The sequence below is a fragment of the Dromiciops gliroides genome, chromosome 6, assembly GCF_019393635.1.
Source record: "Dromiciops gliroides isolate mDroGli1 chromosome 6, mDroGli1.pri, whole genome shotgun sequence".
NCBI classification, from domain to species: Eukaryota; Metazoa; Chordata; class Mammalia; order Microbiotheria; family Microbiotheriidae; genus Dromiciops; species Dromiciops gliroides.
Window position 1 is genome coordinate 77211570 of NC_057866.1, and position 15496 is coordinate 77227065.

The 15496-nt window shown below is 39.1% G+C and overlaps 2 protein-coding genes across 3 annotated transcripts in view; one reads left to right on the forward strand and one right to left on the reverse strand.

Moving 5' to 3' along the window:
* The window catches only part of FAM184B (family with sequence similarity 184 member B), a 119444-nt gene extending 118665 nt beyond the window's left edge, over positions 1–779 (forward strand). Inside the window, exon 17 of one of the 2 annotated variants that reach the window (XM_043972015.1) lies at positions 648–773. In XM_043972015.1, the coding sequence (XP_043827950.1) occupies positions 648–738 (91 nt within the window). In that variant the 3' untranslated portion in view covers positions 739–773. Of the gene's footprint in view, positions 1–647 lie in introns of both variants that reach the window. The other variant, XM_043972016.1, reaches the window with a different exon arrangement.
* On the reverse strand, positions 767–9568 carry MED28 (mediator complex subunit 28). The gene is made up of 4 exons (XM_043972018.1): positions 9375–9568; positions 7681–7747; positions 5108–5220; positions 767–3031 (listed from the first exon to the last, which is right to left on the reverse strand). Exons 1-4 carry the CDS (start codon positions 9546–9548, stop codon positions 2834–2836), a joined length of 552 nt encoding a protein of 183 aa, XP_043827953.1. The 5' UTR covers positions 9549–9568; the 3' UTR covers positions 767–2833.
* Positions 9569–15496: the final 5928 nt, after the last annotated feature.

A 15496-nucleotide genomic window follows, 5' to 3' on the forward strand; every position in this document is an offset into this window, starting at 1 on the left:
AAAAATAGGACAAGACTGAATAATACACAATAACAGTTGATTTAGAGAGAGTTCAAAAGGTAGAACAACCTGTAAATACTTGAACTGTTCTTGTCCATCCTTTTTTTGGGGGGGAAGTGGGAAAGGAAGAGGTGGTCTTGACCTGTGATTTCATTGGTGTGGACATTTAACGTGGAAACTCCCTCCACCAACATAGACTGGCAAGCCGTCTGTAAATTAGTCTTTAGAGAATTGCCTGGGGTACATGGAGGTTAAGTGACCAAGGTCACATAGTATGTGTCAGAGGAAGAACTGACTCTCCAAGGTCAGCACTCTATCCACTATGCCATGTTTACTTACACATAATATTAAGATATCTGATGGGAGGAGTAGTACTATTCCAGGGACTAATTGGACTCATTAGACAAGTGAATCATATTTTACAATTTGACTAATTTGGGCACTGATTAAGGACTCTGGTTTGAACATCTGCCTGGTGCTCATTTTGGCAGCATATATAGAGTGCATGCCTAATAAGCAGACAGCACCTCCATACCGTCCAGAAAACACCTACATTTTCTAACTTTAAAAACTTTTACTGTGTCCCAAAGCAAAAATATTTGTGAATGTTAAATTACCAACTACTAACATTATGTTTCTGTTCTTAGGACTGAAGACAATGAAATAACTCAAGCCAAAGAAGTCCAAAAACAAGGTTCTCAGCATCAGGAATGGTTTACAAAATACTTTTCATTTTAGATTGACCTTTTAAACAACCTACAAGATAACATTTGAGAAAAAAACATTTACATCAAAATGTACAATTTAGGGAATGGACTAGGAAAAAAAAGGTTACTTTTGCTATGTAATTACACCTCATAGCTTAAGAGGGTTTTAGGATTAACATTCTATAATGAGTTCACTAAGGAAGTTTCTTAGATCAAGGTAAGATCATTTTTTCTCCCTACTTGAGTACTATAACAAATCATTTATTCAGTGTTAACAAGAAAGCAGTCATAGGAAAACTTTCCATATGGGTTTTGTGTTACATTTTTGGTGTCCACCAACATTTACAGAATGCCAGTCTTTGTGAATTGTGTAGTTGGCTTTACATGTGGCTTTGTTGGTCCAGAAACAAGAAACATTTGACTTTTAGAAGAGTAACGTGACTAGTTTTTTTCTGTAAGATAATGTAGTATGTACTGTGGAGCAGACATCAATAGCAAAGGGGATGAAAGGAATTTTCACTAATAGGAAGCTAATTGATAGGTATACAGGCGTTAGCTCCATTTATCTCATTGCGGCCTCACTGCATGGAACTTCTGTAGATTTAAAGGGGAGCTCGGCGATTTAATGGGTACATGGATCTGGGTGAATCAAGTCCCATTGAATCAGTGGACTATTTCATAGCATTCGATGTATCAGTTTTTACAAACTCTTAGTTTATTCATTAAATTCACTTTGCACCTGGCAGAGCTATGGGATTTGACAGGATCCAATACAACTCTTAAGATACAAAATAACCTCAGCCCTTTGGTGCTGGCCCAAATGGTGCTCCATGAAATTGCAGTAGATGTTGTTTACTCTATGTACTATGTTACTTGCTGAGATAACAACTCTTCGTGTACTGCCAATTTTTAAGTCTTTGTTCTGAATAAAGCCAACAACTGACAAGTCAAAGTGGCTCATTCATGTGTTCTTCAGCAGAAAGCCGATATCATGATTCAAGGCAGAGTCTGGGAATGGATGGGATGATCCCTGTGCAAGATTTTCAGATTTTAATTAGATTTTCACTTTAATGGAAAATGCTGGTCACCACACAGAATTCTGACATGTTATTTACAGGGGCCGAAAGTTTTCTTTTGTTTATTTTCCCCCTTTCTTCATTATGCAGAATGGGTACTAGTAAGACTGTCTGCTTTATTTCTGTACCTATCAATCACTGTGTGTTAATACTCTCTAGTCACAATAACACTGGGGTTTTATGACCTTTTTATTTGTTCTTAGTAATAAAACATGTTTACATGGGATCTTCTTTTCAAAGAGCCCCAAAGTATTTACAGACATCAAATCTCTCTGAAACAGCATGAATACACTTGCATGTAGGCACATCTACCTTCTGGCATAGTGAGGCCTCTTAGTAGTATGGAAATCAGTTTTAGGATCTGGATCTGCTTCCCAGACTAGTTTTCTTCCCCTCACACTACACTCAAATATGTATTACTGAGGGGCAGCTAGGTGGCGCAGCGGATAGAGCACTGGCCCTGGAGTCAGGAGTACCCCAATTGCCTCACTAAAAAAAAAAAAGAAAAAAAAGAAAAAATATGTATTACTGAATAAATGGAAATCCATACAAAGAAGGTAAGTTGGCTATGCAAACTGAAGGCCAAAAATGTGCTGTTATAAATTTGGGAAGCCAGTATGTATCTAACATCACGCTAAAATACAGAAAGGTCTGGATTTTCTCAAAAAATGTCTTAGTTGGGACATTTTAGAAATTTCTTTAGAAAATAAATTCCAAATGGTCAATTGAATTATCAATAAATGTTAATGACAGTAACACTTGCTCCAGTAACCCACTTTCCCTAAGACAAAACCAAAGGCATCTAAGTGATAACAAAGCAACTGACTATGCTTTGAACACTGTACTGATTATAGTTTACCAAAACAATATGCATTTCTGAACATTTATAAAAATACACTTTAAGAAACTGTACATAGAAAAGAAAAAGAATATTTGGTGAAGTTGAATTTTTTAAAATAAAATAACTTCGTACATCAATATTCTGCAGATTCCATTAAAATTACAAATAAGAAAATTCTTAGTTTAACCCTTTTGTAACGGAAACAAGAGTCATGTTTGCTTCATGGGTGCAGGAATAGTAGCTGATGCCTGCTCAAGGTATGCCAGTGGTCCTTGCGGTATGTCTGCAGGCTTTTTATGCTGCATGTTGATCTCTTCCAGCACCTGCTGCCAGTGCCTGAGCTTTGCCAAATGCTTCTGGACTAGTGCTTCTTTTCTCTGTAATTCATTTCTTAACTCTGAGACGTCCTACAAAAAAAATCCAAAGACAATAAAGTTCTTGACTAGATAATTGAAGAGCTTGTCTAAGAAAAACTAAAATGAAAGAAACTAATGGTTCTCTAACTGAATTCTGAGTCTCTACATTCCAAAGTTGGAATCACCTATCTGATGGAATGATCCACAAATTAGAGAATTATCTATGAAATCTTGGTCTGGAAAGGATGGACAGCTTGAGTCCAATCTATAAGTAAACTGTATAATTCTCTGTACAACATGCAATTGCAGATCTTTAGCAATAAGCAGAAACAGAGATTTCCCCCAGAGACAGTCCATTCCGGTTCTGAGCAGTTCTAACTGTCATTAAAAAGTTTTTCCATAGAACAAGTCAAAAATCTCCCTCCGTCATTACATCCATTGCTCCTGGTTCTGCCCACAAAGATGCAGTCCACTTCCTCTTCTGACAGCCCTTCAGATGTTTGTCATCGTTCACATTCCTCTTAAGTCTTCTTTTCTTCAGACCTGACCACCCCTGCCTGGTTCCTTCGACAGATTCTCGTTAAGGCAGTTCCCTGGCCCTCTCAAGATCTCGACTTGGTTTGATTGAATTTTTGCACAGGACAGTTGTCTCTATGTAGTGTGACAAGACTATCACATCCTTCATTACGGACACTGCCTCTGTAGATATCTGCAGCTTAAGACTGAATCACTTTTTTTTTTTTTTTGGCTTCCTAGTTAATACTATTGACTCCAATCAAAGTCCACATTAACTTCGGAGATCAGATTTAGCGCTCAAAGGGGGACCTTGGAGACACTCTGGTCTAAAGGTGGTCAGTATAATGGAAAGAGTGGTGGCTTTGGAATCAGGAGGATCTGGATTTGAATCCCAGCTGCTACTTCCTATCTGTGGAACCTAAGGCAAATTTCTCCATCTCTTCAGACTTCAGTTTCTCATTTATAAACTGAGGGGGTTGCATGGGATGATCTTTACCAGGGACAAAGAAATCAGGTTCAGAAAGGAACAGTGCCCCACCCAAGCCTGTAGATGTGGAAAGGAGAAAGACAGGGTCTAGCCCTGCCTCACATACTAAATCTTAGTATAGGACTTTACATGATACACCATGAATTTCATTTAACTAAGGTCATCCCTGCATCATTCTGACCTGGTGAACTCTTTTGGGGTCCTTATTTAACTTGTTAGCTCTCCCTTCCAGTTTCTTGTCATCTGTACACTTGAAAAGCATGTGATCTATGTCAGTACCAATAATGCTGAAGAGGATAAGGTCAAGCTGTCCCTGATGTATTGTTAAGGCATATTTCCAAGGTTTTTAAATAAAACACCACCATTATTCTACTCACATCTAACATTAAAAAACTTATTTTAATTATTATTAACTGTATGAAATGATAACATTACTCTAATTAGAAATGACGGAACACTCTACACTGTCTCACTTATATTTTCCTTAAGAACTAATAGGCAAGGGGCAGCTAGATGGCACAGTGGATAGAGCACCGGCCCTGGAGTCAGGAGGACCTGAGTTCAAATCCGGCCTCAGACACTTAACACTTACTAGCTGTGTGACCCTGGGCAAGTCACTTAACCCCAATTGCCTCACTTTAAAAAAAAAGAACTAATAGGCAGGATATCACAGATCAGCCTTGTAATTAATTAACATCCCTCACCTACATACATTTTTCATCAGTTTGCCTGTCTACTTCATTTCTCTAATAAAAGAATGAAGATAACATCATAAATTCAGTCAGCCTTTATTATCTGACAAGCATAAAATAAATATTTCCAAGATTTCCATGGATAAAGGCAATTTTAAACCAAAAAAATCTTCAGTTTCAAAGAGATAAGGCCTTAACTACAACTTAACTTAATCAACAAATCTGTGATGAGTCAAATTTCAATTTTGTAATAAAATGCTTAATTTGCCATAGCTGGCTGGCTTGTAATGTAAAGTAATTCTGAAAATGTCCCTTTCAGGTTGAACTCTGAAAAATAACGAGTTTTTTGAAGGGGTGGAGGTAAGTTGGGATAAGCATGTTCTATATTTGGATCTAAGTAGGTAAGACATAGAGAAAATTTAAATTTGTTACCTCCTTGATAACTTGTTCTGGTTTCTGGACGGACAGCTGTAATCTTTTCTGAAGGAAAAAGCACTCTGTTTGTCTTGCAACATCTAGAAACTTCTGAATACACTGATCAACACCTAAAATTCAGAAATAATATAAGTCCACGAGGTAAAAGAAATATAATGATTATAATATATGAATGACTACTATCACAGCATGAACCCAAATTTATTCATAACAGTCTACTGGAAGGAGCACTTACCTTCCTTATCTCTCCAATTTTATACTTGAGAACAATTCAGCATCATAATACCCTATCATCTTCCTCTCTGTACCACTTTTAGGATAAGGCTGACCTTCTTGCCAAAACCCAACCCCTCTAATCGTGTCCTTGAACCCATCCTATCCCATCCCATCCCATCCCATCTCATCTCCAAGGGGCTGCCTCTTCAATCATCATCTCACTTACCCTAATTTTCATTCTCTCTTTATATACTAGCTCCTTCCTTACTTCCCACAAACATTCCTAGATCTCCTCAATTCTTAAAAAAATTTCACTTGGCCTACCATCTCCTCACACTATTATCCCATAGCTCTCCTTCCTCGCACAGCCAAACTCCTAGAAAAAGCCAGCCACACTCATTCCCTCCACTCTGTCACTTCCCACTCACTTCTCAAACCCTGAAAACTTGACTTCCATCCTTGCTACTTGGCTGAAATGGCTCCTCCCATGTCACTAATGACCTCAGTTTTACTACATCCAATAGCCTTTACTCAGCTCTCAATCTTCTTGACCTCCCCAGTATCTAATATGCTGACTTGACTGTGTTCCCTTTCTGGATACAATCTTCTTCTTAGAGGACTGTGACACTCATCAGCCATTCTCTTACTGTCAGAGTTATTCGTGGATTCCATTTTAAGTTCATTATGCATGTCCTGGCGCCATACATGGATGTATCCCATGGTTCTGTCCTAAGTACTCTTTCTCTTCTCTTTTTACACTCTATTGTTAATTTCATCAGCTAACATGGATTCAGCAATCACCTCCATTCAGACAACTTCCCAAACCACATATTCAGCTCTCATCTGTTTCCAAATACCCAGTCTTGAAAATGCTTGATCAACATCTCTAATTGGATGTTCTGTAGGTACTTCAAACTGAATATGTACTAAACAGAATTCCTCTTCTTTCTTTATAAACTTCCCTCTCCTCCTGACATCTTATTTCTATCAAGGCAACCACCACTCACTCCACTGATCACCCAGATTCATTATCCTTGACTCTTCACTCTCACTTACCTTCTATATTCAATTGTTTGCTCTCTTGTTCAGTCCACCCCTCAATATTTGTTGCATTCCTCTCCTTCTCTCTACTCATACAACAACCACCCTAGTCCAGGCTTTCATTACCAATCACTTGGCCTACAAAAATAGCTTCCTAATTGATCTGACTTGAGTCTCTCTTCTAATTTACCCTCCATTCAATTGCAAAATTGATATTCCTAAAGCACAGGTCTAAGTAAGTACTTCCCTTGTTCTAGAAGCTTGGAATTAAATGATGGTATTGGGAATGACATAGGCAATTAGATTTTGCTCTAGGTTAAGGGCTTATGAGAAAGACAGCATGCAGTAATGGAAAGAATGCTGAAGGTGAGAACAGTGAAGGTAGTGAAGGTCTCAGAAGCAAAATGACTTAGGTCTGTGTTTAAAGACTGACTAGCAGAGCTAGAACTATCACCCAGATCATCTGATTCCTAGAATGATCTGCCCTCCACCTTAATCTATATGTAAAATAGAAGTGATACATGCTACTTCTTTCAAAGAGAAGTTTAAAAGAGTAAGATGATGTGAATTTGACCTTGTGTATAAAAAGCCATTATGAGAAAATATCATAAACAGCTAATCACAGAATTATTCTTAGGGCATTATTTTGAAAGACATTTTAAAATAAAAATATTTTTAACTGACCTGGAAAATGTTTTAAAGACCCTGCTTTTAAAACAAAATTTCTAGTTATACCTGAACGTGAAAAATGCCAAATATCAAGTGATGAGGCAGAATGGTATAGTGGAAAAGGTGTTGTATCTGGAGTCAAGAGAATCTGGGTCTGAATTCCAGCCTCTGCCACTAATTACCTTCATGAACCAGTGAACTTCATGAACAAATTAATTATATTCTCTGGTCCTCAGTTTCCTCAACTGCCAAATAAGCAGGTAAGGGTAGATGAGCTCTTGTGTCCCCTCCAACTATAAATGTATGATTTGATTGGGATTGAGCTATTTTGTTATCTATACAAATCTTACTCCCAACAGAATAACTTATTCAAGAAGTGACAACTAGTGATTTAAATGAATGGATCAAGAATAATGTGGGTAGGGGCAGCTAGGTGGCGCAGAGGATAGAGCACCAGCCCTGGATTCAGGAGGACCTGAGTTCAAATCCGGCCTCAGACACTTAACCCTTACTAGCTGTGTGACCCAGGGCAAGTCACTTAGCCCCAATTGCCTCACAAAGAAAAACAAAACAAAACAAAAAATGATGTGGGTAGGTAACTGATGAAAGACAATAATTTTTAAAAATGAAAATGAAGTTCTTACCAGTTCGAATTTCCTCCTGATCGGTGCCATTGACATAGTCCTGACTCACCAGGGAAGCAAAACAAGCCTACAAAATTCAAAGGCAAACAAAAAAAGTTTACTCCATAAAAATGAAAGGATCCTCACTAAGTGTACTTTAAAAACATTTACCTTTTGTGGCATGAAAGCAATTCATAACTTCCTTGAGATCTTTAATTTCTAAAGGCATCTAGTAGAGTTCCATGCCAGTGAAAATACTTATTAAATAATCTGAGTCTTAGCTGTGTGACCCTGGGCAAGTCACTTAACCCTCACTGTCCTGAAAAAAAAAAAAAAAGAATCTAATTCTGTAAATAATGGACAAATCCACAGGTACCGTTGACGTTTCCTGGTGAAACCATAGGAAGCTCTGGATGATATTAAAATGAGTTTCAGCCTGAATTCCTAAAGCATAAGCAACACAAGCAAGATCAGCCTTACAAACTGCCCAAAACAGTTTTGCAAAAGTCCACCACTTTGATCCCAAAATTAGAAACCCCACTTTAATACTTGAAATCTCTACTATAACAAAGCAGCAAAACAATCTGGGATAAGTCACACACACAAGAAAGCTAATTCAGGACTAATGCACAATTTATGGGGTGGACACTAAGTGTCCTACATTCAGAGATGATAAAGTACAAAAACAGCAAAACAGAAATTTGTCTTTGATACTTTTGAAAGAAAGCTCCTGTCCAACATCCAACAGTCTGCTGGACATCTCAATTCAACAAGCAGTTATTAAGCACCCATCATATGTCTGTGCATACAAAGACAAAAACAAATCAGTGCCCTATACGTAGTTGCACTAAGTAAATTGAGAAAAAGTAATAATACAGTAAAATCTAATGTATTACAGAAGGCTACGAGCGTGAATGGATTTGGAGAAAGTGAAGTATATAAGAGTTACAGACTTCCATATTTCCCATTTATCCTATACATAGCTTGCCTTGTATATATTTATATATATTTGTGTGTGTGTCTATGTATGCTGTCTCCCCCATTAGAACATAATCTTTGAGAGCAGGGGCTCTCTTTTGCCTTAGCGCTGTACCTGGCACATAGTAGGCGCGTAGTGTTTACTGAACTGAACTGAAGAGACAGCTCAACAGAGGAGCTGTCCTGGGAGGTCGGAGTTGTATCTGAAGACCCTCATACAAGGGCAGAGAGGGGCAGTGAACTTTCAGCAGAGGGGCTGCGGTGCAAAGAGCACCAGATTCGGGATCTAGAGACCCAGATCCTAGTCCTGTCACTAACTCGTGTAATTTCAAGGAAGTCAATTTCCCTTCAGTTTCCTTGTCTTTACAAAATAAAGCTGCTGGATCCCAACCATCCATTTATTGAACCAGGACATTTAACCGGGGACTTGTAACTTTTAAAAAATGTATATTTTTAAATTGTATTTCAGTCATGGGGGTAATCGGCGACAATGCCCGGAGGCTGGAGAGGAAGGGTCTTGTCCGTGGGCGGCCAGAGAGCTTTGAACGCCGGGGGTTGCGAGTTTGATCCTGGAGGAGACAGTACGCCACTGGAGTTTACTCGGAGGGAGGGCTGGTGACAGACCAGGACGCCAGAAGACACGGGTCTTGGAGGGGAGGGGGAGCGAGGTGAGGAGCTTGGGGGTGTGAACGGGGGAAATAAACGATACTGTACCAGAAAGGGAGCGGGGGCGTTACCTCGAAAGACGCTTCCAACTCGTCCACTAAAGTATTATTAGAATTCCTCGAGCCGCCGGCCGCCGTCGGAAGCAACGTAACTTGTCCCGAGCTCCCGGGAGGTCCCGGGGGCGGAGGCGGCGGAGGGGGACCTGGCTGTTGAGCTCCAAACATCCCTCCCAAAGAAGCCGCCATCTTGGGACTATTGTATTCACTGAGCAAGCGCGCTGAAGTGGCTTCACGAAGCATGCGCAGATTCTGGAACTAGAATCGAGCATGCTCCACCCAGACCTGGGCTGAAGGCTGATTGGTTGAAAGTGAAGGGAGTCACGTGAGGAAGGAACTGTGGACGGGAGGTGTGGCTTGGAGGCGGGGCCAGAGTCCGGATTGGGGCTTTAACCTCCAATGAAACCTGCGGTTAAGCCCTATCTCTGCCAGATAGGAGTTCCCCAGGCACGCTAGGGAGGGAGGCTGGCTTGGAGGGTGGCCGCGGGCCCTCCTAATTGGTCCAATCCACTTTACATACAGCTACCCCAATCATTTTCCTTAAGCACCTTTTTGTCTGCTGCCTCCCGAGGCTTTCTCTGGGGTCCAAGATGGCAAACAGATAGATCCCTTTGTTTAACTTTTTAAAAAGAGAAGGTTTTTGGGGGCTGCTAGGTGGCGCAGTGGATAGAGTACCGGCCCTGGATTCAGGAGTACCTGAGTTCAAATCCAACCTCAGACACTTCACACTTACTAGTTGTGTGACCCTGGGCAAGTCACTTAACCCCCATTGCCCCTCAAAACAAAACAAAAAAGATAAGTTTTCATCGGCATTTTGTTTCTTCCATTACCATAGTTATCACAAGTATTCTACCCCCTTCCCCTCCAAGAAAACCTTCCCATATAATAAATAATATTTTTTAGAGAGGAAAAAAATCAGCACGACATTGAAAAAGTACAAAACCAGATGCAATGTGTAACACCTCAACGAAGGAGAGGGTTGGGGGCGTCTCTTCACGTCTCTTACTCGAATCCTGCTGGATCTTTATGATTTTGTTACATTTATGTTCACTTATTCATTCATTTAAATAATTTTTATTTGTTCTGTTTAGCTTTGAAAGATCTACAAGTCTTCGTTGGATCCAGTCATCTCACACTATTTAATATATACACACCCTTTACCTAAGAACATACGGAAGACTTAAAAAGGAAGATTTATGGAAAGCTCTCAAACTGACTTTCTTCAATTGCAGGTCTGATCATGTCACTCCCCCCTTAATAAACTCCACTGTCACTTCCTTATTGTCCCATGATTTCCAGTCTTTTTTTTTCTCATTTTACCAGACCCTTATCTTTTTTTTTTCAAATTACATGTAAAGATAGTTTTCACTATCTTCATTTTTGTAAGATTTTGAGTTCCAAATTTTCTCCCATCCTCCAATCCCTCTCCCCCTCCCAAAGCAATCTGATATAGATTATACATTGTAATCATGTTAAACATATTCCCACATTAGTCACGTTCTAAGAGAAGAGTCAGAACAAAAGGAAAAAACAACAAAGAAGAAACAAAAAAGCAACAACAAAAGTGAAAATAGTATGCTTCAATCTGTATTCAGACTCTATAGTTCTTTTTTCTGTATGTGGAGAGCATTTTCCTTCATGAGTCTTTTGGCATTGTCTTGGATCATTGTATTGCTGAGAAGAGCTAAGTCCCTCACAAGTGATCATCACACAGTGTTGATACTGTGTACAATATTTTCTTGGTTCTACTCATATCACTCAGCATCAATTCATGTAAGTTTTCCAGGTTTTTCTGAAACTTGCCTGCTTATCATTTCTCATAGCACTATAATATTCCATTACATTAATATACCACAACTTTTTTAGCCATTCCCCAATTGATGTGTAACCCCTAAATTTCCATTTCTTTGCCACCATAAAAAGAAGAGCTATAACTATTTTTGTACATAAGGGTCCTTTTCTCCTTTTTATGATCTCTTTGGGATATATACCTAGTAGTGGTATTATTGGGTCAAAGGTTATGCAGAGTTTTATAGCCTTTTTGGCATGGTTCCAAATTGCTCTCCAGAATGGTTGCATCAGTTCACAACTTCACCAACAGTACCTTAGTGTTCCAATTTCCCCACATCTCCTCCAACATTTACCATTTTCCTTTCTTGTAATATTAACCAATTGGATAGGTGTGAAGTAGTACCTCAGAGTAGTTTTAATTTGCATTTCTCTAATCAGTAGTGATTGAGAACATTTTTTCATATTGCCATATATAGCTTTAATTTCTTCATCTGAAAACTGTGTGTTCATATCCTTTGACCATTTCTCAATTGGGGAATGACTTGTATTCTTATATATTTGATTCAGTTCTCTATATATTTTGTATATCAGAGACACTGTGAAAATTGTTTCCCAGCTTTCTGTTTTCCTTCTAATCTTGTTTGCATTGGGTTTTTTTGTGCAAAACCTTTTTAATTTAATGTAATCAAAATGATCAGTTTTGCATTTCATAATGTTCTCTATCTCATCTTTGGTCATGTTTTTTTCCCCCTCTCCAGAGATCTGACAAGTAAACTATTCCTGCCTTTTCTAATTTATCTATGGTATCTCCCTTTATGGCTAAACCATGTACCCATTTTGATTTTCCTTTAGCATATGGTCTGTGCCTAGTTCCTGCCATACTATTTTCTAGTTTTCCAGCAGTTTTTGTCAAATAGTGAGTTCTTATCCTGGAGACTAGAGTCTTTGGGTTTATCGAACAGGAGATTGCTATATTCATTTACTGCTGTGTTTTGTGTGCCTAAGCTATTTCATTGATCCCACCTCTCTATTTCTTAGCCAGTACCAAATAGCTTTGATGGTTGATGCTTTATAATATAGTTTTACATCTGGTACAGCTAGGCCGCTTTCTGTTGCATTTTTTTTCATTAATTCCCTTAATATTCTTGACCTTTTGTTCTTCCAGATGAACTTTGTTATTATTTTTTCTAGTTCTATGAAATAATTTTTGGTACTTTGATTGGTATGGCACTGAATAAGTAAATTAATTTAGGTAGAATTATCATTTTTATTATATTAGCATGGCCTACCCATGAACATTTCTTTAGATCTGATTTTATTTATGTGAAAAGTATTTTGTAATTGTGTTTATGTAGTTCCTGGGTTTGCCTTGGCACATAGACTCCCAAGTATTTTATATTGTCTAGTTATTTTAAATAGAATTTCTCTATCTCTTGCTGCTGCGCTTTGTTGGTCATTTATAGAAATGTTGATGATTTATGTGGGCTTATTTTATATCAGTGGATTCTTTCAATATCTATTTTACTCTCTGGTTCTAATATTTCAGGGCAATTTTCCTTGATAATTACTTGAAAGATATTGTCCAGGGGCAGCTAGGTGGCGCAGTGGATAGAGCACTGGCCCTGGATTCAGGAGGACCTGAGTTCAAATCCAGCCTCAGACACTTGACACTTACTAGCTGTGTGACCCTGGGCAAGTCACTTAACTCCAATTGCCTCACCAAAAAAAAAAAAGAAAAAAAAAGATACTGTCCAGGCCGGGTTTTTTTTTTTTTTTTGGTCATATCTTTCAGGTAGTCCAATAATTCTTATATTATCTTTTCCTGGATCTATTCTCTAGGTCAGTTGTTTCTTCAATGAGAAATTTTACATTTTTTTTCTATTTTTTTGCTTTTCTGATTTTGTTTTACTGCATCCTTGGTAGTTTTTGAATCTCATTACTCTTGGCATGAAGCCTTCTTTGTCTGAAACTGTATATAAGGGTCAATTCTCCTTCCATTCAGAGACAGTCTCCATCATGACTTTCTCCCAGCTATGTATTCCTCTCTCCTAATAAACCTCTATTTTCCAAGATTTGCTGTGAGCCCACCAATTCTTTGGATGAGCCAGGCCCCTGAACCAGCTCCTGTGTCATTTTCAATGACTAATTTTTTCCTCTGGTTCTAAGACCCTGTGGCAGTTATCCTTGATGATGTCATGAAATAAGCTGTCCAGCCTTTTTTTGATCATGGTCCTCAGGTAGTCCAGTTATTCTTAAATTGTCCCTCCTGGACCTATTTTCCAGGTCTGTTGTTTTTCTGAAGAGGTATTTTACGTTTTCTTCTACTTTTATATTCTTTTGATTCTTCTTTACTTTTTCCTGTTGTCTCATTGAAACATTAGCTTTCATCTGCCCAATTCTGATTCTTAAGGAATTATTTTTCCCAGCCAGCTTTTACACTTCCTTTTCTATTTGTCCAATTGTATTTTTTAAGGCATTATTTTCTTTTTCCAAACTATTGATGTAACTCTCATTTCTTTTCCCAATTTTTCTTCTACCTCCCTTATTTGGTTTATAAAATCCTTTTTGAGCTCTTCCAAGAGGGCTTTTTAGTCTTTTCCCCCTTTAAAGCTTCACATGTAGGTGATTTGACATTGTTGAACTCTTGAGTTTATGTTTTGATCCTCCCTGTTGCCATAGAAATTTTCTATGGTGAGGGTTCTTTTCTGTTTATTATTCATATTTTAGCCTCTTTTGTGCCTTTTGAAGTTGAGTTCTGCTCCTAGGGTACAGCGTGCACTGTCCCAAGCTTCTTTTGCTGGGAACCAGAGGCTCAGTCACTGGCTTTCTGCTCTGAGGCCTTAGCTGCTTGTAGCTTGCTCACTGCAGTGGAGTGGCCCAGCCACCTGTTGGGTAGCAGATACCCCAGCTGGCAGATTGCCTTCTGTGTTGGGAGTTGGAGGCCTCACAACTGACCTGCTGTGCCACTAGCTTGCTGAGCTAGGACTGAAGGTCCTTAATTGCTGATCTGTGTTGTGGCTAAGAGCCTTTTGCTGGCTTGCCCAGACACCCTCTTCACTGAGCTGCACTCCCCTTTTACCCAGATGACAGAGACCTTTCCTGAAGACCTCCTAGGTTATCTTAAGTCATAAGATCATTTCACTCTCTCTTTGCAGGTTTTGCAGCTCCAGAATCTGCTGAAAGGTTTAATTTAATGTTGTTTCTGAGGGTAATTTGGGAGAGCTCAGGCAGCTTCCTGGCTTCACTCCACCATCTTGGCTCCACCTATGGAACTCAAGTTTCCAGTCTTTTTACACCTCCTTATAGCTGTAATGATTGGAATGATGCCACCTACTGGAGACTTGCTGTGGGAAAGCTCCGCCATGAGGAAAATGCCTCAGAGACATTGTGGCTTTTCCTTGGCGTCAGGAAATGACATTTGCTCATGGGTGCTGTCTATCAAGGCTACCAGCCAATCAAGTTGAGGAGCCTCCTATTTTCTGGGAGGAGACAGGAAGGAGGAAAGAGACCCTGCGGGGAGAGCTCTCTCTCTTTTGGGTTCCTGACTTGATGGTGGTGGTGGCGGCAGAGAACTTCACAGGAAATTTGAGGAAAGATAGGACTGCCAGGCTGTTGGAATTCTGTTCTCAATCTTTTTCTTTCTATTTTCCAATAAACCCTTAAAAACCTAAACTCATTTTATCAGTGATTTTAGTCAGTTTCCCCCAAAACTGGGGCAACAGATTAGAATCCACATTTAGAATCTTAAATTACACACAGCATAACATACTGTTCTTCACACAACACTTTCCCATGCCTGAAATTTTCTCTCCTCAATCTCTGTTTTCCCTTAGGTCCCAGTTAAACTCCAACCTTCTACAAGAAGCCCTTTCCTGATTCCCCCTTAACAATAGGGCCTTCTCTGTTAATTATCTCCATTTTATCTGATACATATCTTATTTTTCCCTAGTTGTTTACATGTCTCCCCCATTACACTGGAAGCCCCTTGAGAGCAGGGCCTATCTTTGGCCTCTTTGTATTTCCAATTTAGCACAGTGCCTAGTGTCATGGTAGGCACTTAATAAATGCTTGCTGAATGATTTGTGCTGATTGAATCAAGCCTCAGAATACTAGACCTTTTTAATGACATCAGTGGTGACTGAAAAGATCCACATAGGAAAAATCAAAATGCCTATTGTTCAGATTCTGTATGCTTTCATCTATATAGTTCATAAACTTCATTTAGTAGTATGCAGAATCTTAGATTGAAAGTTGTAAGCTGTAAGGATTTCAGAACTCTCCTTCATCCTTCTTGTTTTCCCAATGAGGACACTGGAGGACCAGAGGGGTCAAGTGATTTGCCCCTA

Bases quoted from the DNA above. Each gene is read 5' to 3' on its own strand.
- MED28 (XM_043972018.1), bottom strand. From the start codon at position 9,548: ATGGCGGCTTCTTTGGGAGGGATGTTTGGAGCTCAACAGCCAGGTCCC. The intron at 7,748-9,374 runs GTAACGCCCCCG...TGAATTTTGTAG, and splicing joins AGTTGGAAGCGTCTTTCGAG to GCTTGTTTTGCTTCCCTGGT. The intron at 3,032-5,107 runs GTAACAAATTTA...TTTTTTTTGTAG, and splicing joins CAGAACAAGTTATCAAGGAG to GACGTCTCAGAGTTAAGAAA.